Here is a 19,475-nt window from a genome sequence, read left to right as displayed (position 1 = left end):
TTTAAATGGATGCAGCTGTATACATCTTCATGAGTTACTGAACTGGGCTGAAAGACTTTAGAAAATGGCTCATGTGTTTTCTATATCTGTGTTTTTCAGGCTGTTTTATTGGAGCCAGGGAGTCATGAAAGAACCTCAAGAAGACAACTTGGATAACGAACGGAAGATAAAAAGAAAACAAAAAGAATGTGGCATATAAAGGGTATAATACCTGGAGGTATTAGATCTGACTCATATTTATAAAAATGAGACGAGCTTTCACAAAATACAAGTTATCTTAGACAGTCATCAAGCTTGGAGCCATGCTGTTGAACTAGAAATTCTCCTTTTCCCCATTCTCCTTTCTGACAGGTAACAAAGGATTGGTGAATTATGATTTTCCCAAGTTGGAAGCACTAATTTTTATCTATATAGTTCATCCTTATGAATATATAAGGAGTTAAACATTGCATATTTAATGTGGATTATAATGGGAAACTGACTCATTAACAAAAATGGCCACTTTTAAGGACTTGGTTTCAAACTGAGCTGGAGCCTCCCAATGCACTTTGTACAATTTGGGGAAAAGTGTACTGAATGGCCTTCTTTGGGAGGCCATGATGACATGTAGTAAAAGGATATCATCTTACTGTTGATATCTTTGAAGACTCATAAACAGAAACAGAAAAATGAATGGTGGAAAGGAGTGTGACGGAGGGGACACGGATGGAGGGCCACCAGCAGTGCAAGTTCCCGTTGGTTGGCAGCGACGGGTGGACCAAAGTGGAGTGCTCTATATCAGGTAAGGTTGTCTGAGGTGGTTACTGGTTTTGTTTTCATTGTAGTTTTGCTAGAACGTGTGGTAAATTAGTGCCTCAGCTAATCTTTTGTACTCAAAAACTTCAAGGGCTTGTTCTTTTGGAAGTGCAAGATCATTTTTTCCGCTTGTATTAGCGAAGTCCACTTATGTCAGTTGTGCTATTTGCATGCCCTTAACGTACTCTCAAATCTAATATTGCTTGGTCTTGAAAATTTGATAACCTTACTATACATTTTGCTTTAGGCATGAATAGTTCTTTATTACTTATTATTGTCATATGGATTTTAAAGCTGAGCAGTAGCAGATTTAACCTTACTTAATATCTTTATTATTCAAACCTTTTACAATGGAACTAACCAGAGGTTTAGTTATATGCCACACCTGAGATGATGAGAAATCTCTGCTGTCTTTTGCCTACTCCCAGATGCGCAGGCATTGCTTTTTCCTTGCGCCAGCATGGGCTTTTTATAAGAGCCTTTGCTGGCCGAGTTCAAAGCAGTGCTCAGGCATGCAAACAGTTCATGGGAGGGAGGTAAAGTAGAGTGGGACTTTATTCTTCTGTCAGCAACAAGTCTTCGGCTCAGTTCATGCAGTGCCATACAACTTTATCCTGACTTTCTGTAGCTTTTCTTCCCTAGGTCTTTTCTGGGCTTATGTTCCAGATCTCCGTTACACCTTTGTGTTCTACTTACTCGCTTTGAAAGGAAATTTAAGTGGTGTAACTGCTTAGTAACTGCAAAAAACATCAGTTTCTATATGCCGTGTGAAGGTTCTGTGTTCAGTATCACTGACATTCTCCAGCAAGATTTACTTCTATGGATTCCTCACATTTCTCATGTAGAAAAAACAGGAACACAAGCCTAAATCCAAAGTTTTAGGTATTTTATTTGTTTATTTTGTTAGTTTATTAGATTTTTTGGCTTCACCCTGGAACAGTCACAAAGAAACATATTGAAGTTACTGTTAAATGAATGTGTTCAGACAAACAGACTACAAATTAAATGTTATTGGAAAAAAGATCAAAGTTAGCTTTAACAAAATATGGGTGCATCAGGTTTACATCCCAGAAGTCTAAATGATTATCAGTCTTACTTGCTTAATCTTATTCCACTGCTCTGTGATTAAAATAACCACTTCTTCACAACATTTTATGTATTACCAGTACAAAATTCTTTAATGAGTCAAAGCATACTCCAATTTTGCACTAAACTACCATAAAAGATAAAATGCATTCCAGGATTTCTTGTTTGTATTCTCAATTAGCAGAATCAAACAAAATCCATGTCAGCGATACGCATGTAAAAGGTAAATCGCCTTCCCGTTGTATTTCCCATTACAGCTATAATTTACCAGGCCTCTGCCTTAGTTAAAAATCAATGAGAGAGAAAAAGTTGTGGGTTGGGTTTTTTCCCCTATCATCTCTATATCCAGGCATCAGAATATATAATGCTTTGGTATTTTTGTATACCTGATGATCTTACCTGCTTTGGAACTTCATTTTGTATGGCTGTAAGAAGCAGGCCATGAAGCTTGTGCTACTTCTTCAAGCGTGTATCTTTCATGTTTATTATCTAGTAAATGTTGGTATAATTCTGGCAGTCATTTGCTTTTCTATCTTCTTTTAATATATGTTCTCTTTGTTCAGGTGGACTTTCTTAATATTTCTGTTCTGAATTGCCTTATGCAAAACACTGTTTTTATTCTAGCTGACCCTATTAATCAAGTTTACCAGTTGCCTTTTTCAGCTTGGGGAGGCTTGTATTATTTCTGCCCTCTTCCCAAGTTTTGCCCATGTATTTTTTTCTCTCTTTAATCCAGTGGTTAATTTCCTGGTTGCCTTCCGCAAGCCATTCTGATTAAGGAAAGGTGCTTAGTATGGTCCAGAGCTCTTACATTCTTACTTGGTGAAAGGCACAGAGTACGTAGGACATGTTGGTTGGAAAGGATGGAAGTCAAATAATCCAACTCCTGCTTGATGTGGAGTGTCCGCAGCACTCGGTCAGGTCAGCCCTTGGTTTCGCCAGCTGTATCTCCAAGGATTGAGTTTCCACAACCTCTCTGGGTAACCTGCTCTAGTGCTGCACTGCCCTTCTGAAAGAACAACCACGCTGAAAATATGCACAGCATTTATTGAGAGAATGAAAGGTCAAACAATATTGACTCAAAAGCTATCCAAGGGAAAATTAGTGTATATATTAAGATCTGACATGATTTAACTAGAATAGATGATCCCAGCTGAATAAGGACTCATTCTATTTGTGCTTCCTTATAAAGCACGCACACTTTTCTGTCAACTGTCAACAGTTGCTCTGGATTAAATCCATTAATTAACTAGTTTTTATTACCTGGTAATAGCACTGAGTTGAGTCTTAGTGCTTTTCTTAGTAAAACAGTGCTGCTGCCTTAAAGTAGGATCTAAATCTCTTCTTCAGCTTACTGTTCATGAATATTCGTCAGCGGAATAAACTGAGAAAAGCTCTTTAATAACAGGAACAGATCCTAATATATTTTCTAATTTGCTCTTTCTTGTTTCTTTGGGAGGCCTAAAACTTCTGGATGACCTCAGTGCTGAAAAAAAACTGGTAGTTTCTTACAAAGGAAGCTGTGGATTATCCTTTGCAGTATAGAAGTGTGAGGAAATCTGTGCACACAAAAGATACTTTGCAATTACATAGGTCTGCCCAGGAACAACGCAGAAACTGAAAAATCGGGCCTTTTTTAAATTTTGTTGTTTCTTGTGGACAAATAACCATGCATATATGAGCAGTAGGGATGCTGAATCCCACATGCCACAGATTCATCGGACTGATCTGTGCACTCCTGGTAAGCGTGAGTATCCAGACCTTCCTTTACACCCACTGATTGTCGGTGCAGTACGTATGTGCCTTACAGGTCTGTTGTTTCCAGGCTCCAGTATCAACTTGTGCCTGAACTGGATATGTGTGCCCAGATTTCCCAGACAAACTGCATGCCAAGGAAGGTTATTGAAAATTGCTTTATTCTAGAAATAGGAAGAAAAAAAAAAAAACTCTGATGGTATAGCTTTACTCTTGCTGCTCAGTAGGCCTTTTTTACCAATGCAAATAAAATGGCATCCTGACTCCCGAGCATATTCCCAGGGATGCCATTTAACATGAGCTTTTTAAGCATCACAGAAAGTGTCCGCAGAGATTTTGCTTGTAGATGGGATAGCGTAGAGCAAATGGCAATCTGAGTTTCTCCCACGGGAAGCGTCTTCAAGCATGGACCTCGCCTGGGGTGAGCAGTCGCTCCTGTGTGCATAGTCAGGGCACGTTGGGAAAGTCCAAAGCGACCGGCCAGCGCTGGAGATGCGGAGCCGAAGTAGAGAACAAGTGATGCTCACTGAGTTAAAATGTGATAATGGTAGCATCATGGTTTAACCAGTCTATAGCTGAAATTTAAATAAATAAATTTTTAAAAATGAAGAGTAATTTCCCCCTGCTCCCCAAGTACTTAAATTTAAGACAGGGAAGGTTTGGCTTTCTGACGTATCTATCGCTTCATAGCTGTACCATTATTTTTAGATTGCTCTTTTATCTTGCTTACCCTCAGAACTGTCACTGTAACACATACTCGACCTGGGTAGGTCTCTCTAAAATAACTATTTCAGGGCAAGTCTGGCAAATAAATTACTTATTTAAACTGTCAGCATAACTTTAAATGCCACTTGCAGGTGTTGCTTTTTATATGACTTAGTTCTTGTGCAGAATTAGGTGTTTATACATTGAGTTTTAAGTACGAAAGTTTGTCATAGTTGGAATTTTGACTCTTGGCTGTTTTCATGATCCAAACTATTCCACTTAAGTTGTTTTTATTAAAATAAGGGCTATTTACAGCTGCCATTAAGAACCAGTGTTTTAGCCAGTCCTCATAAATTACTGTATTCTTTCCCTGATAAACAGTTTAGATGGCTAAGTAATAAAGAGCAAGCAATCTAGAAGTTAGAGTCTTGTGACATGAGAACTTTTTTCATCTTATGAATTAGTGATTTTGCCGTAACAGAATTTCCAATGTCCTATTTTTGGATATGGAGATAATGGTTTTCTGGTGGGAGTTAGCGAAATCCAAGTGCAGTTTATCAGAAACTCACTGCACTGGCTTCTTGGTGTAGTATTTCTCACTTCCAGTTAGAGGGTTGAAATTTTAGCTGAATGAAACCAAATTTTTTATGCAACTAAGAGACCCAGCCGCAAGAGTTCTGTTACTGTTCCCCCTTTTCTGTATGGGTTTTCTCGTGCTTCTTGAAACACACTTTTGTGGTTTTTCTTTTTAAATTAGGTCCCAGTCCTAAAAAGTACAGATGACTGTCATGCCTGCATGGGACTGCAGTGATGTGATGGAGGGGCAGGAGGTCCATGGGGACTGCACTCTGCCTGTGTTACACTTTATAGGAGAGACGAGGGAGAAAAATAATCTTAGTGTTGGTAGGCAGGAGCTAAGGCTTTCAAGCAGGACTGTAATATGAATAGTAAATATCAATAATTTCAGTTACTTTCTTTTCTCTGCACTTGCTGTGTTTGTTTTTCTATAGTAAAATCTTCCTTTAAAATTTTTTTTTTTTGCTATTTTTGATAAGTATCATCTCAGTTCTTGACTAAAAGCAAGAACTACCATGAAACAAAATATGAAATCTTAGCTGTGTTATTTTAAACACTCTCTATGTGAGCTGTTAGAACGGTAGATGGAAGTCATGACCTATCAAATAGCTTGTATTCATCATTTCTGTTCCTTTACAGTCCCAGTGGGTCTTTATTATCCTGCTTGGAGCAAGTGAAGACTTACTTGCTGACTGATGGAACGTGCAAGTGTGGCCTAGAATGTCCTCTTGTTCTTCCCAAGGTAAAAAAAAGCATCGTTTTGGATCTCTGTGCTATAACATTTTTCAGTTATGTCAGCTGATGCTATGACTTAATCTCTGTTCGGATCGTATATATAAAATGAGATAAGTGGCATACACCCGAAGATTTACCGTAAAATACAAAATGAATCTCCCTTCTGCCTTCTCCCCTCGTGGAAAAGATCTGACATGGTTTTTATGGTGTTTTAACATTTTCCTATTAAATTGGAAACGTACCATCAACAGCATCATGTTAACACATGAGAATCAGAAAGAAACACTGATTTACATGATAACTTCAGTATCAGCTTCACAATTTTATCATCTATACACAGATTGTAAATTTTTTTTCTTAATCACAGAGCAATCTCAAACACACATGGTCCTTTTTCTTTTTTTCCTCCCTACCCTTTATACTGAGGGGTGTTAAACTTCTTTTGCTAGATGACAACTTCCATGGCTGTTTACTTATTATAAATATATTCAGTATTTATAATTTCGAAGCATACTGTAAAGCTTATCTCTTGGGCAATGTAGGAGCAGTCAGATAGCTCTAAGGCACAGAGACAAATTTAATTTTACGTAAAATTTCTGGTTTGGGTGTATTTGGTGAGTTTGCTGCCTATAATCATTATTTTAAATGTTGGAATTTTTACTCTCAGGTCTTTAATTTTGATCCTGGAGCTGCTGTGAAGCAGAGAACTGCTGAAGACGTTAAAGCGGACGAAGATGTCACCAAACTATGCATACATAAAAGGAAAATTATTGCTGTGGCTACACTTCATAAAAGCATGGAAGCACCACATCCTTCACTAGTTCTAACTAGTCCTGGTGGTGGAACAAGTGAGTAAAATCATGCAGAATCATTTAATTACCTAATCTTAAATATATATCATTACTATACGAAAACACCCCCAAAAGTCTTATCTATCTATGAGTACAATAGTAAACAGATTCAAAGGAAAAATGGAGGTAGGAATTAGAGAGAGTAGGTGGATAGAAAATGAGTCTAAAAAAGCAGGTCATCCCAGACTAAGAGCATGATTTTCTTGGAAAAGATATCAGATTGTTCTAGACGAAGAAAATACATTAGCTCTCATCTTTTGGAACTGTAGTAATATGTCTGATATTCTGTCACATGGGAAATTAGAGAAGCAGAATAAAGTGATTATAAAGGGATTAGAATGTAGCTAAGGACTTGGCTAAATGGGAAATGGTATTGCAAGGCAGAATATACAGCAAGAGAAGATGTCCCCTGTAATTTCTCAAGGATTATTTTTGGGGACCAACCTGGATTAGTGTTTTAATTATCCATATCAACAAAAAATGAGGTAATTTGTTGATGGATGAAGTTCACAGGTATTATCAAAACAAGAGAAGATCAAAACATGTTGAAAAACTAGGGGATCATTGAGACCTGGAGTGAAAGAAAAGGTGTAGCAACAAATCCTGTTAATTGTAAGGTTATTCACCTGGGGACTAGTGAAAAAAGCTATTAGCTGTAAATTATTGAGAAAGAAGCCCTAGATATAGTAGCTGATCAAAGATGCCTGTGAGCAGTACCAGATGGCAGTATGGTGCAGATCAATGTGACTCTAAGTACAAATGCCGTTGTATGCTTACTGCCTTCCTGTGCCCCTGCTCTCGCTAGCGGCACTCAAGCTGAAATAGAGCAGAGGATCTTCTCGTAGCAAACTGCAAAGCCTGTTTTATGAAAGTCATCTAAAAGTGTTTAGCTTGTTCAACCCGGCAAAATGGTGGCTGAAAGGAGATACGATTGCTGTCAATAAAGGCATCAGGAGAATCAGCGCCAGAAAATAAAGCTACTTAAGCTAAAGGACAAAGTTAGCACTGAAAGAAACAGCTACAAAAACAGAATTGCATAGAAACTTAAACTGAAAATTAGGTACTTCCTAAGGATTACAAGAAAAAGTTCTGAAGTAGTCCTACAAATCCAAATGGTTAGGACAAAGGAGTGAAGGTTACTTTTAAGACAGAGCTTGGTAAGTTTATGGTTATATACTCTGATGCATGCAACTTCTGGGAAATGGCCCTTGATAATCTGCGAGATCTTTTGTACCCCTATGTTGCTGTAATAATAGCTGGCTAATTGCTAACCGCTCTATAGCTTGGCTTCAAAGTGGAGATTTTTAAGAGTATAAAAACAAATAATGAAGTTCAGATACGTAGACAATGCTGAGATACCAGTGCTGTTCATAGTACTGATGTGCTCTTGCATTTTCAAATTGCTATTTATGATTTTAAAGCGTTGTTTAAAATGGTTTTTGCAATGTATTTTTTTTGAAACAAACAGTGCAATTTCACAAATTACTATGCATTTTCCTTGTTAACTTTTTTGTATTCTTTATTAATAGTACTTAAATTACATTTCTGTTTTCAAAAAATAAGCAAAACAAAGGAGGTAAAATCAGCTAAATGTTAAAGACACAAGTCACATTTGTGTGGTCTTACTTTCTCTGTTGATCAGAATTTTGTGCACTAAGCAAAGAAGAAAATTTCCCAATAAATTGCCTTTTCATTTATGCACACTTACATTTGACCATTTGCTTAGGTCCAGCATTCAAGGTGAGGGTTCTCGTACATATTTCATTTTGCAGTTCAGTCTTGAGATTTGTCCCCTAAATGAGACTTTGGTTGTATTTTGGGAAAGGTAATATGTTTGTTTCTGTCATGATGTAGCTGGTTGAGCAAATAGGATGAAGGCAGGATTGTCAGTGCCATCTGTCTCCTATGGCCAGGCTGAAGGAAAGAAGGGAATTGGGTTCTTGTGAGTAGAGGAATTTAAAGGCACCTCTGAATTCATTTGAACGTGAAATCTTTAACTCATTACTCAAGTTTAAGTTTGCATATTCAGAGGCTGCATGCCAAGAATGCATTCATTTTCCTTTACTGAGCTCGCACTGCAAGCTGAATTACAAATTCCCAGAGCAGCAAAACTGGCAGAAAGTCCGCCAGACTTGGAGCTGCTTGGGATGCTATTCGTAAAGTAAAACATTGAAAAAAAAATTTTTTAAAATAAAACTGGTATTAGTGGGCAGAAAAGGAAAGTGGTCTTGTGTTTGTAGGAAAGTCTAGTCTCAAAACTGGGATTTACAGGAAATTTTTCCGTTGTAGAGGGGTTCACATGTCTGCATATGCAAATATCCCCAGGGCCTTTATCCTGAAACCAAGATATAAGGTAGAGCCCCTTAAATTTAGCATCTTCACCCCAAGCAAAGCTTGTTGCAGAAGCTGCAGGAAAAGCCTTAATTCAGTGAAGTAATACAGGACATGATATAATGTATGTCCTCACCTTTTTAGGAAAGCACTTCCCAGGAACAGATTAACTCAGAGGACTGGAACTCGGTGCCCGTGGTGCCAGCAAGTGATGCGGAGCAGCCAGAGAAGCTGCCTCCTGCCTTGCACAGCCATGGTCTCTTAAGTCTCTGCAATTAAGTGCTTGGCTGAATAGAAATCTGGGCCGAAGTCGTATGGCGCAGCTCCCCATTCATCCTCATCAGGGACAGCATTTGGGGCAGGACCCTTTTCTCTGTAGGGTGCGGAGAAATTAGTCTAAACCCTTGTTGGGCTTTGTTCCTCCTGTACTCAATAGATGGTGCCAGAGGCTCCTTTTCCCTGCAACAGTGATAGCCTGCTCCTCCTGCTAGCTCTCCTAGCAATAGCCAAAGTGGTAATGCTGGAGATTCAGAGGAGTAGGACACTGGAGATGATGGTTAGAGGGAAAAGACAAAAGGGGAAAGAAAAAAAAAACCTTTCAGTAATTGATGTTTCACAAGGACCGTGCTAAAATACATTCATGTAGGTAGCAAGTGTGTTTGAAGCCTAAGAAACACAAGACTTAAAGTTGTCTATGTTTATGCAGTCTTTATATGGGATATGGAGTTAAGGTCTATACAACTGCACTATGTAGTAGGGTAGCATGCACCATTGCAGCAACTGCTTGGTGATTTAGGTATTATTTCTGTTGAGGCAAAAGTTTAGCCAAAAGGCTTTCTAGCTTTTATGAATATTTTCACACACAGTAGTTTTGCACTGAAATGTGTGATACTGGATTTCAAAACAGTAACTGTTGTGTTTTTAATATCAGGTGCAACTCCAGTAGTTCCTACTCGAGCAGCAACTCCAAGATCAATGAGGAATAAATCACATGAAGGAATTACAAATTCTGTGATGCCAGAATGTAAGACTCCTTTCAAGTTGATGATAGGGGCATCTAATGCCATGGGTAGGCTTTATGTGCAAGAAATGGCTGGAAGCCAGCAACAAGAACTTCATTCTGTCTATCCTAGGCAGAGATTGGGTAGTAATGAACTTGGACAGAAGTCTCCGTATCGTGGCAGTCATGGTGGGATGCCCAGTCCAGCTTCATCAGGATCACAGATATACGGAGATGGCTCAATCTCTCCTAGGACTGACCCACTTGGAAGCCCTGATGTTTTCACAAGGAACAATCCCAATTTTCATGGAGCACCCAACTCTAGTCCTATTCACACGAACAGGACACCTCTGTCTCCACCATCAGTAATGCTACATGGTTCTCCCATACAGTCATCCTGTGCAATGGCTGGAAGGACTAATATACCTCTTTCCCCAACCTTGACCACAAAAAGCCCAGTAATGAAAAAACCCATGTGTAATTTTTCAACTGGTATGGAAATACCACGAGCAATGTTTCACCATAAACCACCCCAAGGTCCACCCCCACCTCCTCCACCGCCTTCTTGTGCTCTTCAGAAAAAGCCATTAACATCAGAAAAGGATCCGCTTGGCATACTTGACCCTATTCCTAGCAAACCAGTTAATCAGAATCCTGTTATCATTAACCCAACTACTTTCCATTCAAATGTCCACTCTCAGGTACCCGTGATGAATGTAAGCATGCCTCCTGCTGTCGTCCCTTTGCCAAGTAATCTTCCTTTGCCAACTGTAAAACCTGGTCACATGAACCATGGAAGTCATGTTCAAAGAGTTCAGCATTCTGCTTCAACCTCCCTCTCTCCTTCACCAGTGACATCCCCAGTTCATATGATGGGATCCGGGATTGGAAGGATTGAGGCTTCTCCCCAAAGATCACGTTCTTCTTCCACGTCATCAGATCATGGAAATTTCCTGCTGCCTCCAGTAGGACCACAGTCATCCTGTAGTGGTATTAAAGTTCCTCCCAGGTCCCCAAGGTCAACAATAGGGTCACCGAGACCATCTATGCCATCTAGCCCTTCCACCAAGCATGATGGACTTAATCAATACAAGGACATCCCTAACCCATTAATTGCTGGAATGAGTAATGTATTAAATCCTCCAAACAATGCAGTCTTTTCTACTGCATCGGCTGGAAGTGGTTCCTTGAAGAGTCAGCCTGGTTTGCTGGGAATGCCTTTAAATCAGATCTTGAACCAGCACAATGCTGCCTCTTTTCCAGCAAGTAGTTTACTCTCAGCAGCAGCCAAAGCACAGCTAGCAAATCAAAATAAACTTGCTGGTAACAACAATAACAGCAGTAGCAATTCTGGACCTGTTGCCAGCGTTGGCAACAATGAAGGACATAGCACTTTAAATACCATGTTCCCTCCTGCTGCCAATGTGCTTCTACCAACGACTGAAGGGCAAAGTGGCCGAGCAGCACTGAGAGATAAATTGATGTCTCAGCAAAAAGATCCTCTGAGAAAAAGAAAGCAGCCGACCACCACGGTGTTGAGTTTGCTGAGACAGTCTCAGTTGGACAGTTCTGGAGTTTCCAAAGCTGGATCTGATTTGATAAGAAAGCAAAGTCAGAGCTCCTTTCCCATCAGTTCTATGTCCCAGCTACTTCAGTCCATGAGTTGTCAAAGCTCTCACATGAGCAGCAATAGTACCACCAGTTGTGGGAGCTCAAATACTGCTTTACCTTGCTCTGGTAACCAGATGCATTTTGCAGACACCAGTATGAACTCTGGCAGTCTCCAGAACTCGCTGGCACAGAGTTTACCCCTGCGAGGGGACGGTGTGCACTGCCAGAACACAAACACTAACTTTGTCCACGGTACTAGCCCGGGCACAACCAACCATCTTGCAGGTTTAATAAATCAGATGCAGGCTAGCGGGAACTGTGGGATGCTCAGTCAGTCAGGAATGGCTTTAGGAAATTCATTACATCCGAACCCACCTCAGTCGAGAATCCAGGCATCCTCCACTCCAGTGATACCAAACAGCATTGTTAGCAGCTGTAATCAAACAAGTCCTGAAGCAGGTACGTTTCCTTCTAAAAGGATACCCCTATGTTTGACTGCTTGGAAATATATGATGACTATTTTTAAATGGGTTCCTTTTACGTATCTACTTTTTAAATTTGAGAATACCAATATGAAAAGTCTGCCTATTTCATGCTGATATCCAGAAACTCAAAAATAAAACAAATGAGAAAAAAACAGTGGTAGACTAAAATATATCTCCCTTTTCCTGAACAAAATCATCTTGGCCTCCTTCCTGTGACAATTCTTGCTTTTATTAACTTCCACACACTCTGCATAAATAAAATCCATGCACTTTTGTACATACCCAGAACTCAGCTTTTGTCACTTGCCCAAATAAATTGGGTTGTTGTTTTTTTTTTTGCAGCATGCCCTGCTACTTCAAGCCTAGAATGCAATGGTTAACATGGCAGCGTACGTCCAGGCTATACATGTGTTCTTTACTGCTTGCATTAAAGAGTTGGTGTTATCAGAGATTGGAGCAGATACTAGAAGTACTAAAGTTTACAAAATAACCCTTTTCAGGGACAGCACGGGGGAGTGCCAAGTCTGTGTTAGCCTTTATCATGATAATTTTACTAAGCTGGTAATTAAATGGTTGAATAAACTGTATATTCAGTTGGAAGAATGTAGAGAGATTTCCTGGTTTATTCATCAGTGAAGACTTGGAGAGGAAACAGGTATGCTGCTGTTACTATCTCCATGCTGTTAAAGATAAAAGGGAGACAGCTCAAAAATTTACATTTCATTTAGCTACTCCTAGTTGAACAAAGCATGCATTTTTGAAAGATGGTACTATGTTAATTTCTTAAGCAGAAAAAAACCCTTCCATTTGATATTTCAGTCTTTCAGCTTGGTTAATGTTCAAAGTATGTGTTTGATACAATCATAGCTAAACTATATCAGGTCAAACGAAAGTGACTGTAAGCATGCAAGTGGTCTCTCTCATTAACCCAAGAAAGAACCTGATATGTATTCCTGAGCTTCCTTCAAGAGAGCTGTTTATTCTTTGAAATACAGAACAGAATTATATAAAAACTGAATTATATAAAAATAATTTTCTAATATTATGCTGGTCACAGTTCCTGATGACTTTTAAGGGTTTCTCTCCGTTCCTGTGGAAAAAAGGGATTTTTTTTCCTTAGCTGTATTGGTGGTTTGTGTCACAAGCAAGCAGCTATTAATCCTTGCATGGCTGTTTTGCCTTGTCATGCTGACAAAGAGTATTTCCTGATATAGTCTATCTCTTCTGAGACTTTGTACTCTCTTCTGAACAGAACAAAGGTCCAGTTTTGCCTTAGGAGCTTGCTTTCTTGTCCCACTGAGCATACTACAAAATCTCTTTAGCAGGAATTCTTTGGGTTTCTGCCTCTGTTGGGTTCAGTGGGGACCAGTGGTATGTATGGGTTCTTCTGAACTGTCACTGTCCACACAGCTGAAGAAAGCTGTGAAGTTATTGCAGCTTTGGACTACGTTAACTTGCCCTCCAGAGAACAGAAAAGACTGAGTGTTATGTGAGATAAGAGCCTGTGCACCAGCGGTTGCCGTCAAGAAGCTGAGCAGTAGTAGTTCACCCTGTGTGGGGTAAGGGTTGAAAAGGTTCAAGATTCCTGCACAAAATTCAGACTGGAACCGATTAACAGAACTTTTATGACATGAAAGTTATCAATAAAATGTTGCTTAATGACTATTAAAATGGGCTTCTAAGAACGAGAATCCAAGTTCATCCCCGTGCGGGATCTTCTTGTTCCTGCTCCATCACTTTGACCCAGCCATGCCCTGCTTTGGCATGGTGGTACCTGGGATGACTCGGGAAGGCTGCCTTCGAGTTGATGGCACGGCTTGTCGTCATTCCTATGTTAGTTAATCAGAGCCTTTGCTTGTATTGCCAGTCCTTGTCTTCAGGCAAGCCGAATTTCCTCCCGAGAAGACAAATGCGACAGAACAAATCTGTGCATGTGTCAAAGCCCCATGAAGAAAGGTTTCAACACGAACAGCCAATTGAGTTGTCATCAATATGGGAATAGAAATATGTATATAACCCCACCTGGGAACTTCTGTTCTGCTCTGGTATTTCTACAGAATGGTATTTCTAATACCCTGGAGATAACGGATAGAATTATAGCAATATAATTATAGGGCCTTAAACTGACACTTTTTTCCTTATCTAAATGATAAATGGTAGTTCTGTGTAGGCAAAGACTAGAAAGATTCGAATATGTTCTGTTCCTCATTAGTGAAGGGGTTTGTTTCTTTAGTTTTGATGCTTGCAAAATACACACAACCTGCATTTAATTATTTTATTAAATATCCATGATGGCTAGAAGCCTAGAGACCTGTTTTCTTCTTTAAGATGAAATTTCAGATTCTGTTATCTTTGTGGTATTCCCAGGGGCAAGGCCTTAAAACAGCGCATAAACCTTCATCCAGCCTCCTGCCTGACTCATCACAGCAGCATGGGGCTCAGGCGTAAGGTTTAAATCTAATCCAGATAGGGACTTTTTGTTGTATTTGCAGGAGAATGGAAGTGTTCTTTCCGTGAAACAAGTGTGAAATGTTGAGTATTTTGCATTAATAATAACCTTTAAAAATAAAAGTTAGTTACCAGTCTGCATTCAGTTATGTAGACAAAACAGATAAGAGGTATATTGTGAATTATTCTGTGCAGAGGCATAGCAGGTTGATGGTTTTGGTGAAGGGAGCTGAGCAGTGTCAAATACGCTGCGTGAACTGCGCTTTCAAGTTTAGCTGAGTAAGATGTCTTCAGGAAACTCTTACGTTCGTATTTCAGTTTGTGGCTTTTTTTTTTTCGCTCTTTTTTTTTTTTTAAGTATTTTAATTGCTAAATCTGTTTTCCGTTTCTGTGCCAGCATTCAGAATAGTTACTAATCAGAAAATAGTTCCTGAGAGAAAAAATACTGAGAATCACCACAATTAGATAGCTGGTTATTGCCTAAGCTTTTAATTATATTTTAACCACATGGACCAACTTTTATTATTCTAGCGTTTGTTTTCTTCTTCCACAGATAATATCTTTAGTTTCCAGGTAATTTTCAGTATGAGTGTGATGGAATTAAAAATGAATAAATAGAAAAATAAAAATTTCTATTTACGCAATAGAAAGCTTTTGCAGTTTTCCAAGTTTGAGCCCTTGAAAACCAGTTATGCTCAATTAATTTTTATTAACAATTTCAATCTCTCAGTTCTATAGTATTTGGGTCACAAACACTGTTTAATAAGAGCTGTCTTACAGAAAGAGCTAGCAGCACATCTGTATAGATTATTTAGGGCTATTCCTTTGAAAAGAGTCCATTTTCTGCCAGCAGATTGGGTTCTAGACTCATTTTTTCTAATAAGTGGTGTTAATATTTCTGTTAACCTTTGATGCTGTATTCCTCATTAATCAAGCCCTCAGACTTCTGATACAAACTGAAGGTAGAATCCAGTTGGCCAATTTGGTAGCTTTAAGATTTATTCATTAAGCTACTTTGTCTCTCTTTGGATTTGTCTGTTCTTTTTGTAAAATGGGACTGTGTCACTGTGTGACTTATTTTATTGTAGAGTCTGGTTCATTTGTTTTTTCTTGCTGTTAGAATGTGCCATTAGCCCAGAAGTTCACAGTGTAGAAGATCTGTGTGTGAGTGTTGAACATTAAACCTGCAAATGTTGCTAAGAATGCAACATGCATAAATGATGGGATAGATGAAAACAAGCAAAAAATATTTGGGAGTAAAAGCTATATACAGCTGATAAGGGAAATCAAGGGAACTAATATAATAACCATAGTGAATAGAAATAAAGATGATAAGCTGTCTCAAATATCAGAACATGAGAAATATGAGAAACTCTAGGTCTAGAAGTGTAGCAGTGGCAAATAAAGGGCAGATTTGGCAAACAAAGGCTATATCCCTTCCATAGACTCAGAACAGTAATTTTTACTGGTGGAATTTACAGAATAGAAAATAGTAAAATATAATTAAATAGGGAGGCGCACACAGGACCAATACCGATCAGTGAGGAGCTTCTATCCCACTCAAACAGTGTTTATTTTAATACAGTAAGTACAGTGTAATATAATTGAGAATGGAACGTTGCCTTGGAAAACAGTGACTCAAAGAAGGGTTTTAGGAGGCTTTGATGTAATAGACATAATGCAAACTGTCAGATCAGTGATGTTGAGGAAGAAAAAACAACAAAAAAACCTAACCAAACAAACAAAAAAACACCTCCGGAAAACCCACAAAAAGAGAAGCTGGGTTGGTCTTTGGAAACATAAAAATGGGAATATGGGGGTGTATACTGGCTCTGTGTATGCTTGAGAAGACCAGAGTTAGGATGTGGCGTTCTGGCTAGTGGTCACTCCTCGTGAAAGGTGCAGAAATACTAGAGATATCCAAGAAGGGCCACAAAATTGTTATGGGTGGTTGTCGATCAGACCTCGGGGCGTACACCCTAGAGGCAGTGTCTGTACTCTTGTCTTACAGACGATCCTGAAATCAGGCTCACCTCCCACACTGTGAGCTTGTCAGCAGACCAGATGCCAGGGAGTTGAGCTGGATGCGAGGTATTCCAGCACTTGGGAATGCCCTAGAATCTGCTCTTTCAAAGAAGTAGCCAAGAAATAGTATCTCTTCCTATAAGTATATATACTTGGGCAGTATCTGAAAAGGTGGAGGGCTGAATTATTTTTACCTCGTTGGCAGACACTTGATGACAGCTTCCAGTGCCTGAAAGCTGGTAAATTCAGCATCAAAGAAACAAGTGGTTTCCTTTTTGTGAGAATACTAAACATTGAAGTACTCTAGCAGAGCACGTGTTGAGCATATGAACAGAAAGAGTCTTAAAGAAATGTCACAACCCAAGTGTGCATAGGATTGTTCTGAATGATGATGGTGGTCGCTTCTGACCTTAGCATCTGCTCAGCTCCGTTCCCCTCGTGCTGCCCTCCTGTACTGGTGGCACAGAGAACTGCACTGCTCTCACACTGACTGCTCAGAATACTTATATCTCTGTGTTAACTGTTATAATGTAACCTCATTAGCAGGATTTAAGCCCAATATAACCTAAAGGACTCATGAAAGATCTTTTTCTGCTAAACTGACAGTTGGCTAGAGCTAGTCAAAGTGGAGCGATCAGGGATTGCCTTCCCCCTGCGGAATCAGAAACTATCTTGTTGATAATATTACAGCTCAGAGAAAAAATTCCTTCAAATCAGACCGGCCTTTGTTTTTTTCTTCTTCAGCAGCATGAGGTATGATCTTCAGGGCATGTCCCACTTCTCTGCCATTTGTAAAGTTTTGTTTTCTCTTGCTTTTTGTCTGTAGCACAAAGCTATGTCTCCTGAGGAATGAGTTGCTTTAGTCTAACTAAAGGATTTGTCCTTAATCTAGGTGAAAAATACTGATCTGTGCTATGAACAGTATTGCTTCAGATTTTAATTTTTGTGAACATGGGGCTTTTTTTGGTAGTTTGGGGTAGGTATTCTCCCGTATCTTCTGGGAGAACAGTGGATGTAAATGCTTTAGATAGAAAGGAATGATGCTGCAGTCGCGTCCGTATTTTGATGATGTGAGGAACCTAAAGTATAAAGCGTTACGTGAATAAAAGGTTAAATGTACTATTGGATGTAGTGGTAGTTATCAAGATAATGTAGGCCCTTGCTTCTCTGAAAATGGTCTTCTCTATGCATCAAAGAAGATGGGGTATTTTACAATATGTCACATTAAATGTATACGAAGTGGCATATTCTAGCATGTAAGCCTCTGGATTTGCTCCCCAAAATTACTTTTATATATCATGGAATTACAGAATCAGTAGAACTTTTTGACTTTACATTCAGAAGATTACCTGGCTGGCATCCTTTATCGGGCTTGTTATATCAGAGAAAAGTTTCTTACTAAACTGAAATAACCCCTAGACAAGGTGCCAACCAGTTACTTTTCTAATTATAAAGCCAGTTGAAATGTTCTGTTGATTTTGGGTTTCGGTGTTTATATAAACGTAGAGAGGGACTTTTCTCCGGTGGGGGGTGTTGGGGTGTGATTATAAGGAATCACTATTATTTAAAATCTGGCACTACTTTTCAACATTCTACTCTATTTTCCTTTGTTATTATTTTGGGGAGACAAAAGTGATTATTTTCCTATTCAAATGAGAACTGTAAAGAATGGGGAAAATGGTCTACATGAAGAATAAGATTTCCAAGTATGAGACATGTACGGTAGGCCAAGTCTGCTCCCTACCCTGCCACTGAAATAAATGTTCTCATTTATTTGCTCTTTTTAACTCTTGATAGAAGATTTATGCACAAACCCACTCTCATTCTCTGAACATAAAGGAATTACTGACTTAGTAGGCATCAGCAATCATATCAGGTAAAACTTAATTGTTAACATGGTAGACTTTTATACAGTCGGTATAAACATACTTGCTACCATGAGGTTTACAATAGAGGAAAAATTTGGAAGTGGAATAGATTTTTGTTTTCAAATTACCTCTATTTACAAATGTTTATTGTTAGCAAGTGCTAGCAAATTGGAAAAACTTAGGAATCAGCTCAATCTCTACTTAATTAACTCGGTTGTTTAGTACAGGGAGCTGAAATGAATAAGCGTCTAATTTTGGTAGAAGTGGAAAAAAGAAATGTAGGAATAATTTATTTATAGCTATATCAGACATGTTATGCTGTTGAGTTTTGGTAAGTGAAGGTCAGAAATGGTAATATTAACTGAGTGCTGGCTTGTCAAGTGTTATGGTGGGATTACGCACCACTTCTCCCGCATCCTGGGGCATGTGCTCCAGGTGCAAGGTGTGCAGGTTACGTAGACCTCAACATTGCCACTACATCCTTCATCCTTGTCTTTGAACTTGATATGGTCAATGTATATTAGCTATACTCTGACCTCAGCTGCTGTTTGGGGCCCTTCAGGCACTGCCGTACCCAGTTTGTGAGTCGCAGTGGCGTTACCTCTGAGTAAATACCAAGATTAAAATTTCAGCTCTGCTGAGCTCTGCTTACCGAGCGCATCTCTTGCTTAGACACACAGCTTGGGTTTTTCTTGTGTTGTTTTGTTTCTTATAATTTGAATTTGCTGGTAACTCAGTCTTGTAGTTAACCAGACTCTTACCTGGTTAGTGTTTTAACTGCCATATATTTTTCTAGGAATTTATATTAATAAAAGTTAGAGGATTTGTTAAAAAAAAAAAAAAAAAAAGTAATGCAGAAAGATGAGTCTTATTTTATTAAAGATATGATTGTGAAGAAAAACTGAATTAATTATATGAGATTTCCCATACATATTTACCTCTCCACATCTGAAAATATTCTTAAGGAGAACCAGTAGGCAACACCAAAACTTGCTAGAGGGTGGAGTGGGGACTATTGAAAGAAGTAATGCTTTTTATTGAATTTTTAGTTTCCCAAATTTGCAATAAAATGTTTTACCTCATCTGCAATGCCTCTCTCACAACTGTGAATGGGGGAATGATACAGGATGAGATCAGACTAAGTGCCAACACTGAGTAAATACTGAAAGACTATTCCTTCATTTGTATGCTGTTGTCTTGACAG

At 38.9% G+C, this 19,475-nt stretch overlaps 1 protein-coding gene across 1 annotated transcript in view; it reads left to right on the top strand.

Annotated features, from left to right (window-relative positions):
* Positions 1-668: 668 nt before the first annotated feature.
* LOC104078745 (methyl-CpG-binding domain protein 5-like) overlaps positions 669-19,475 on the top strand; it is a 46,652-nt gene continuing 27,845 nt past the window's right edge. The window contains 4 exon segments of the mRNA XM_009580505.1: positions 669-781; positions 5,557-5,659; positions 6,320-6,500; positions 9,766-11,904. Of these exon segments, the coding sequence (XP_009578800.1) occupies positions 669-781; positions 5,557-5,659; positions 6,320-6,500; positions 9,766-11,904 (2,536 nt within the window).

Source organism: Fulmarus glacialis, unplaced genomic scaffold (genome assembly GCF_000690835.1).
Source record: "Fulmarus glacialis isolate BGI_N327 unplaced genomic scaffold, ASM69083v1 scaffold2396, whole genome shotgun sequence".
NCBI lineage: Eukaryota > Metazoa > Chordata > Aves > Procellariiformes > Procellariidae > Fulmarus > Fulmarus glacialis.
Note: the sequence above shows the minus strand (reverse complement) of the source record. Positions and strands in the feature narration are given on the sequence as shown.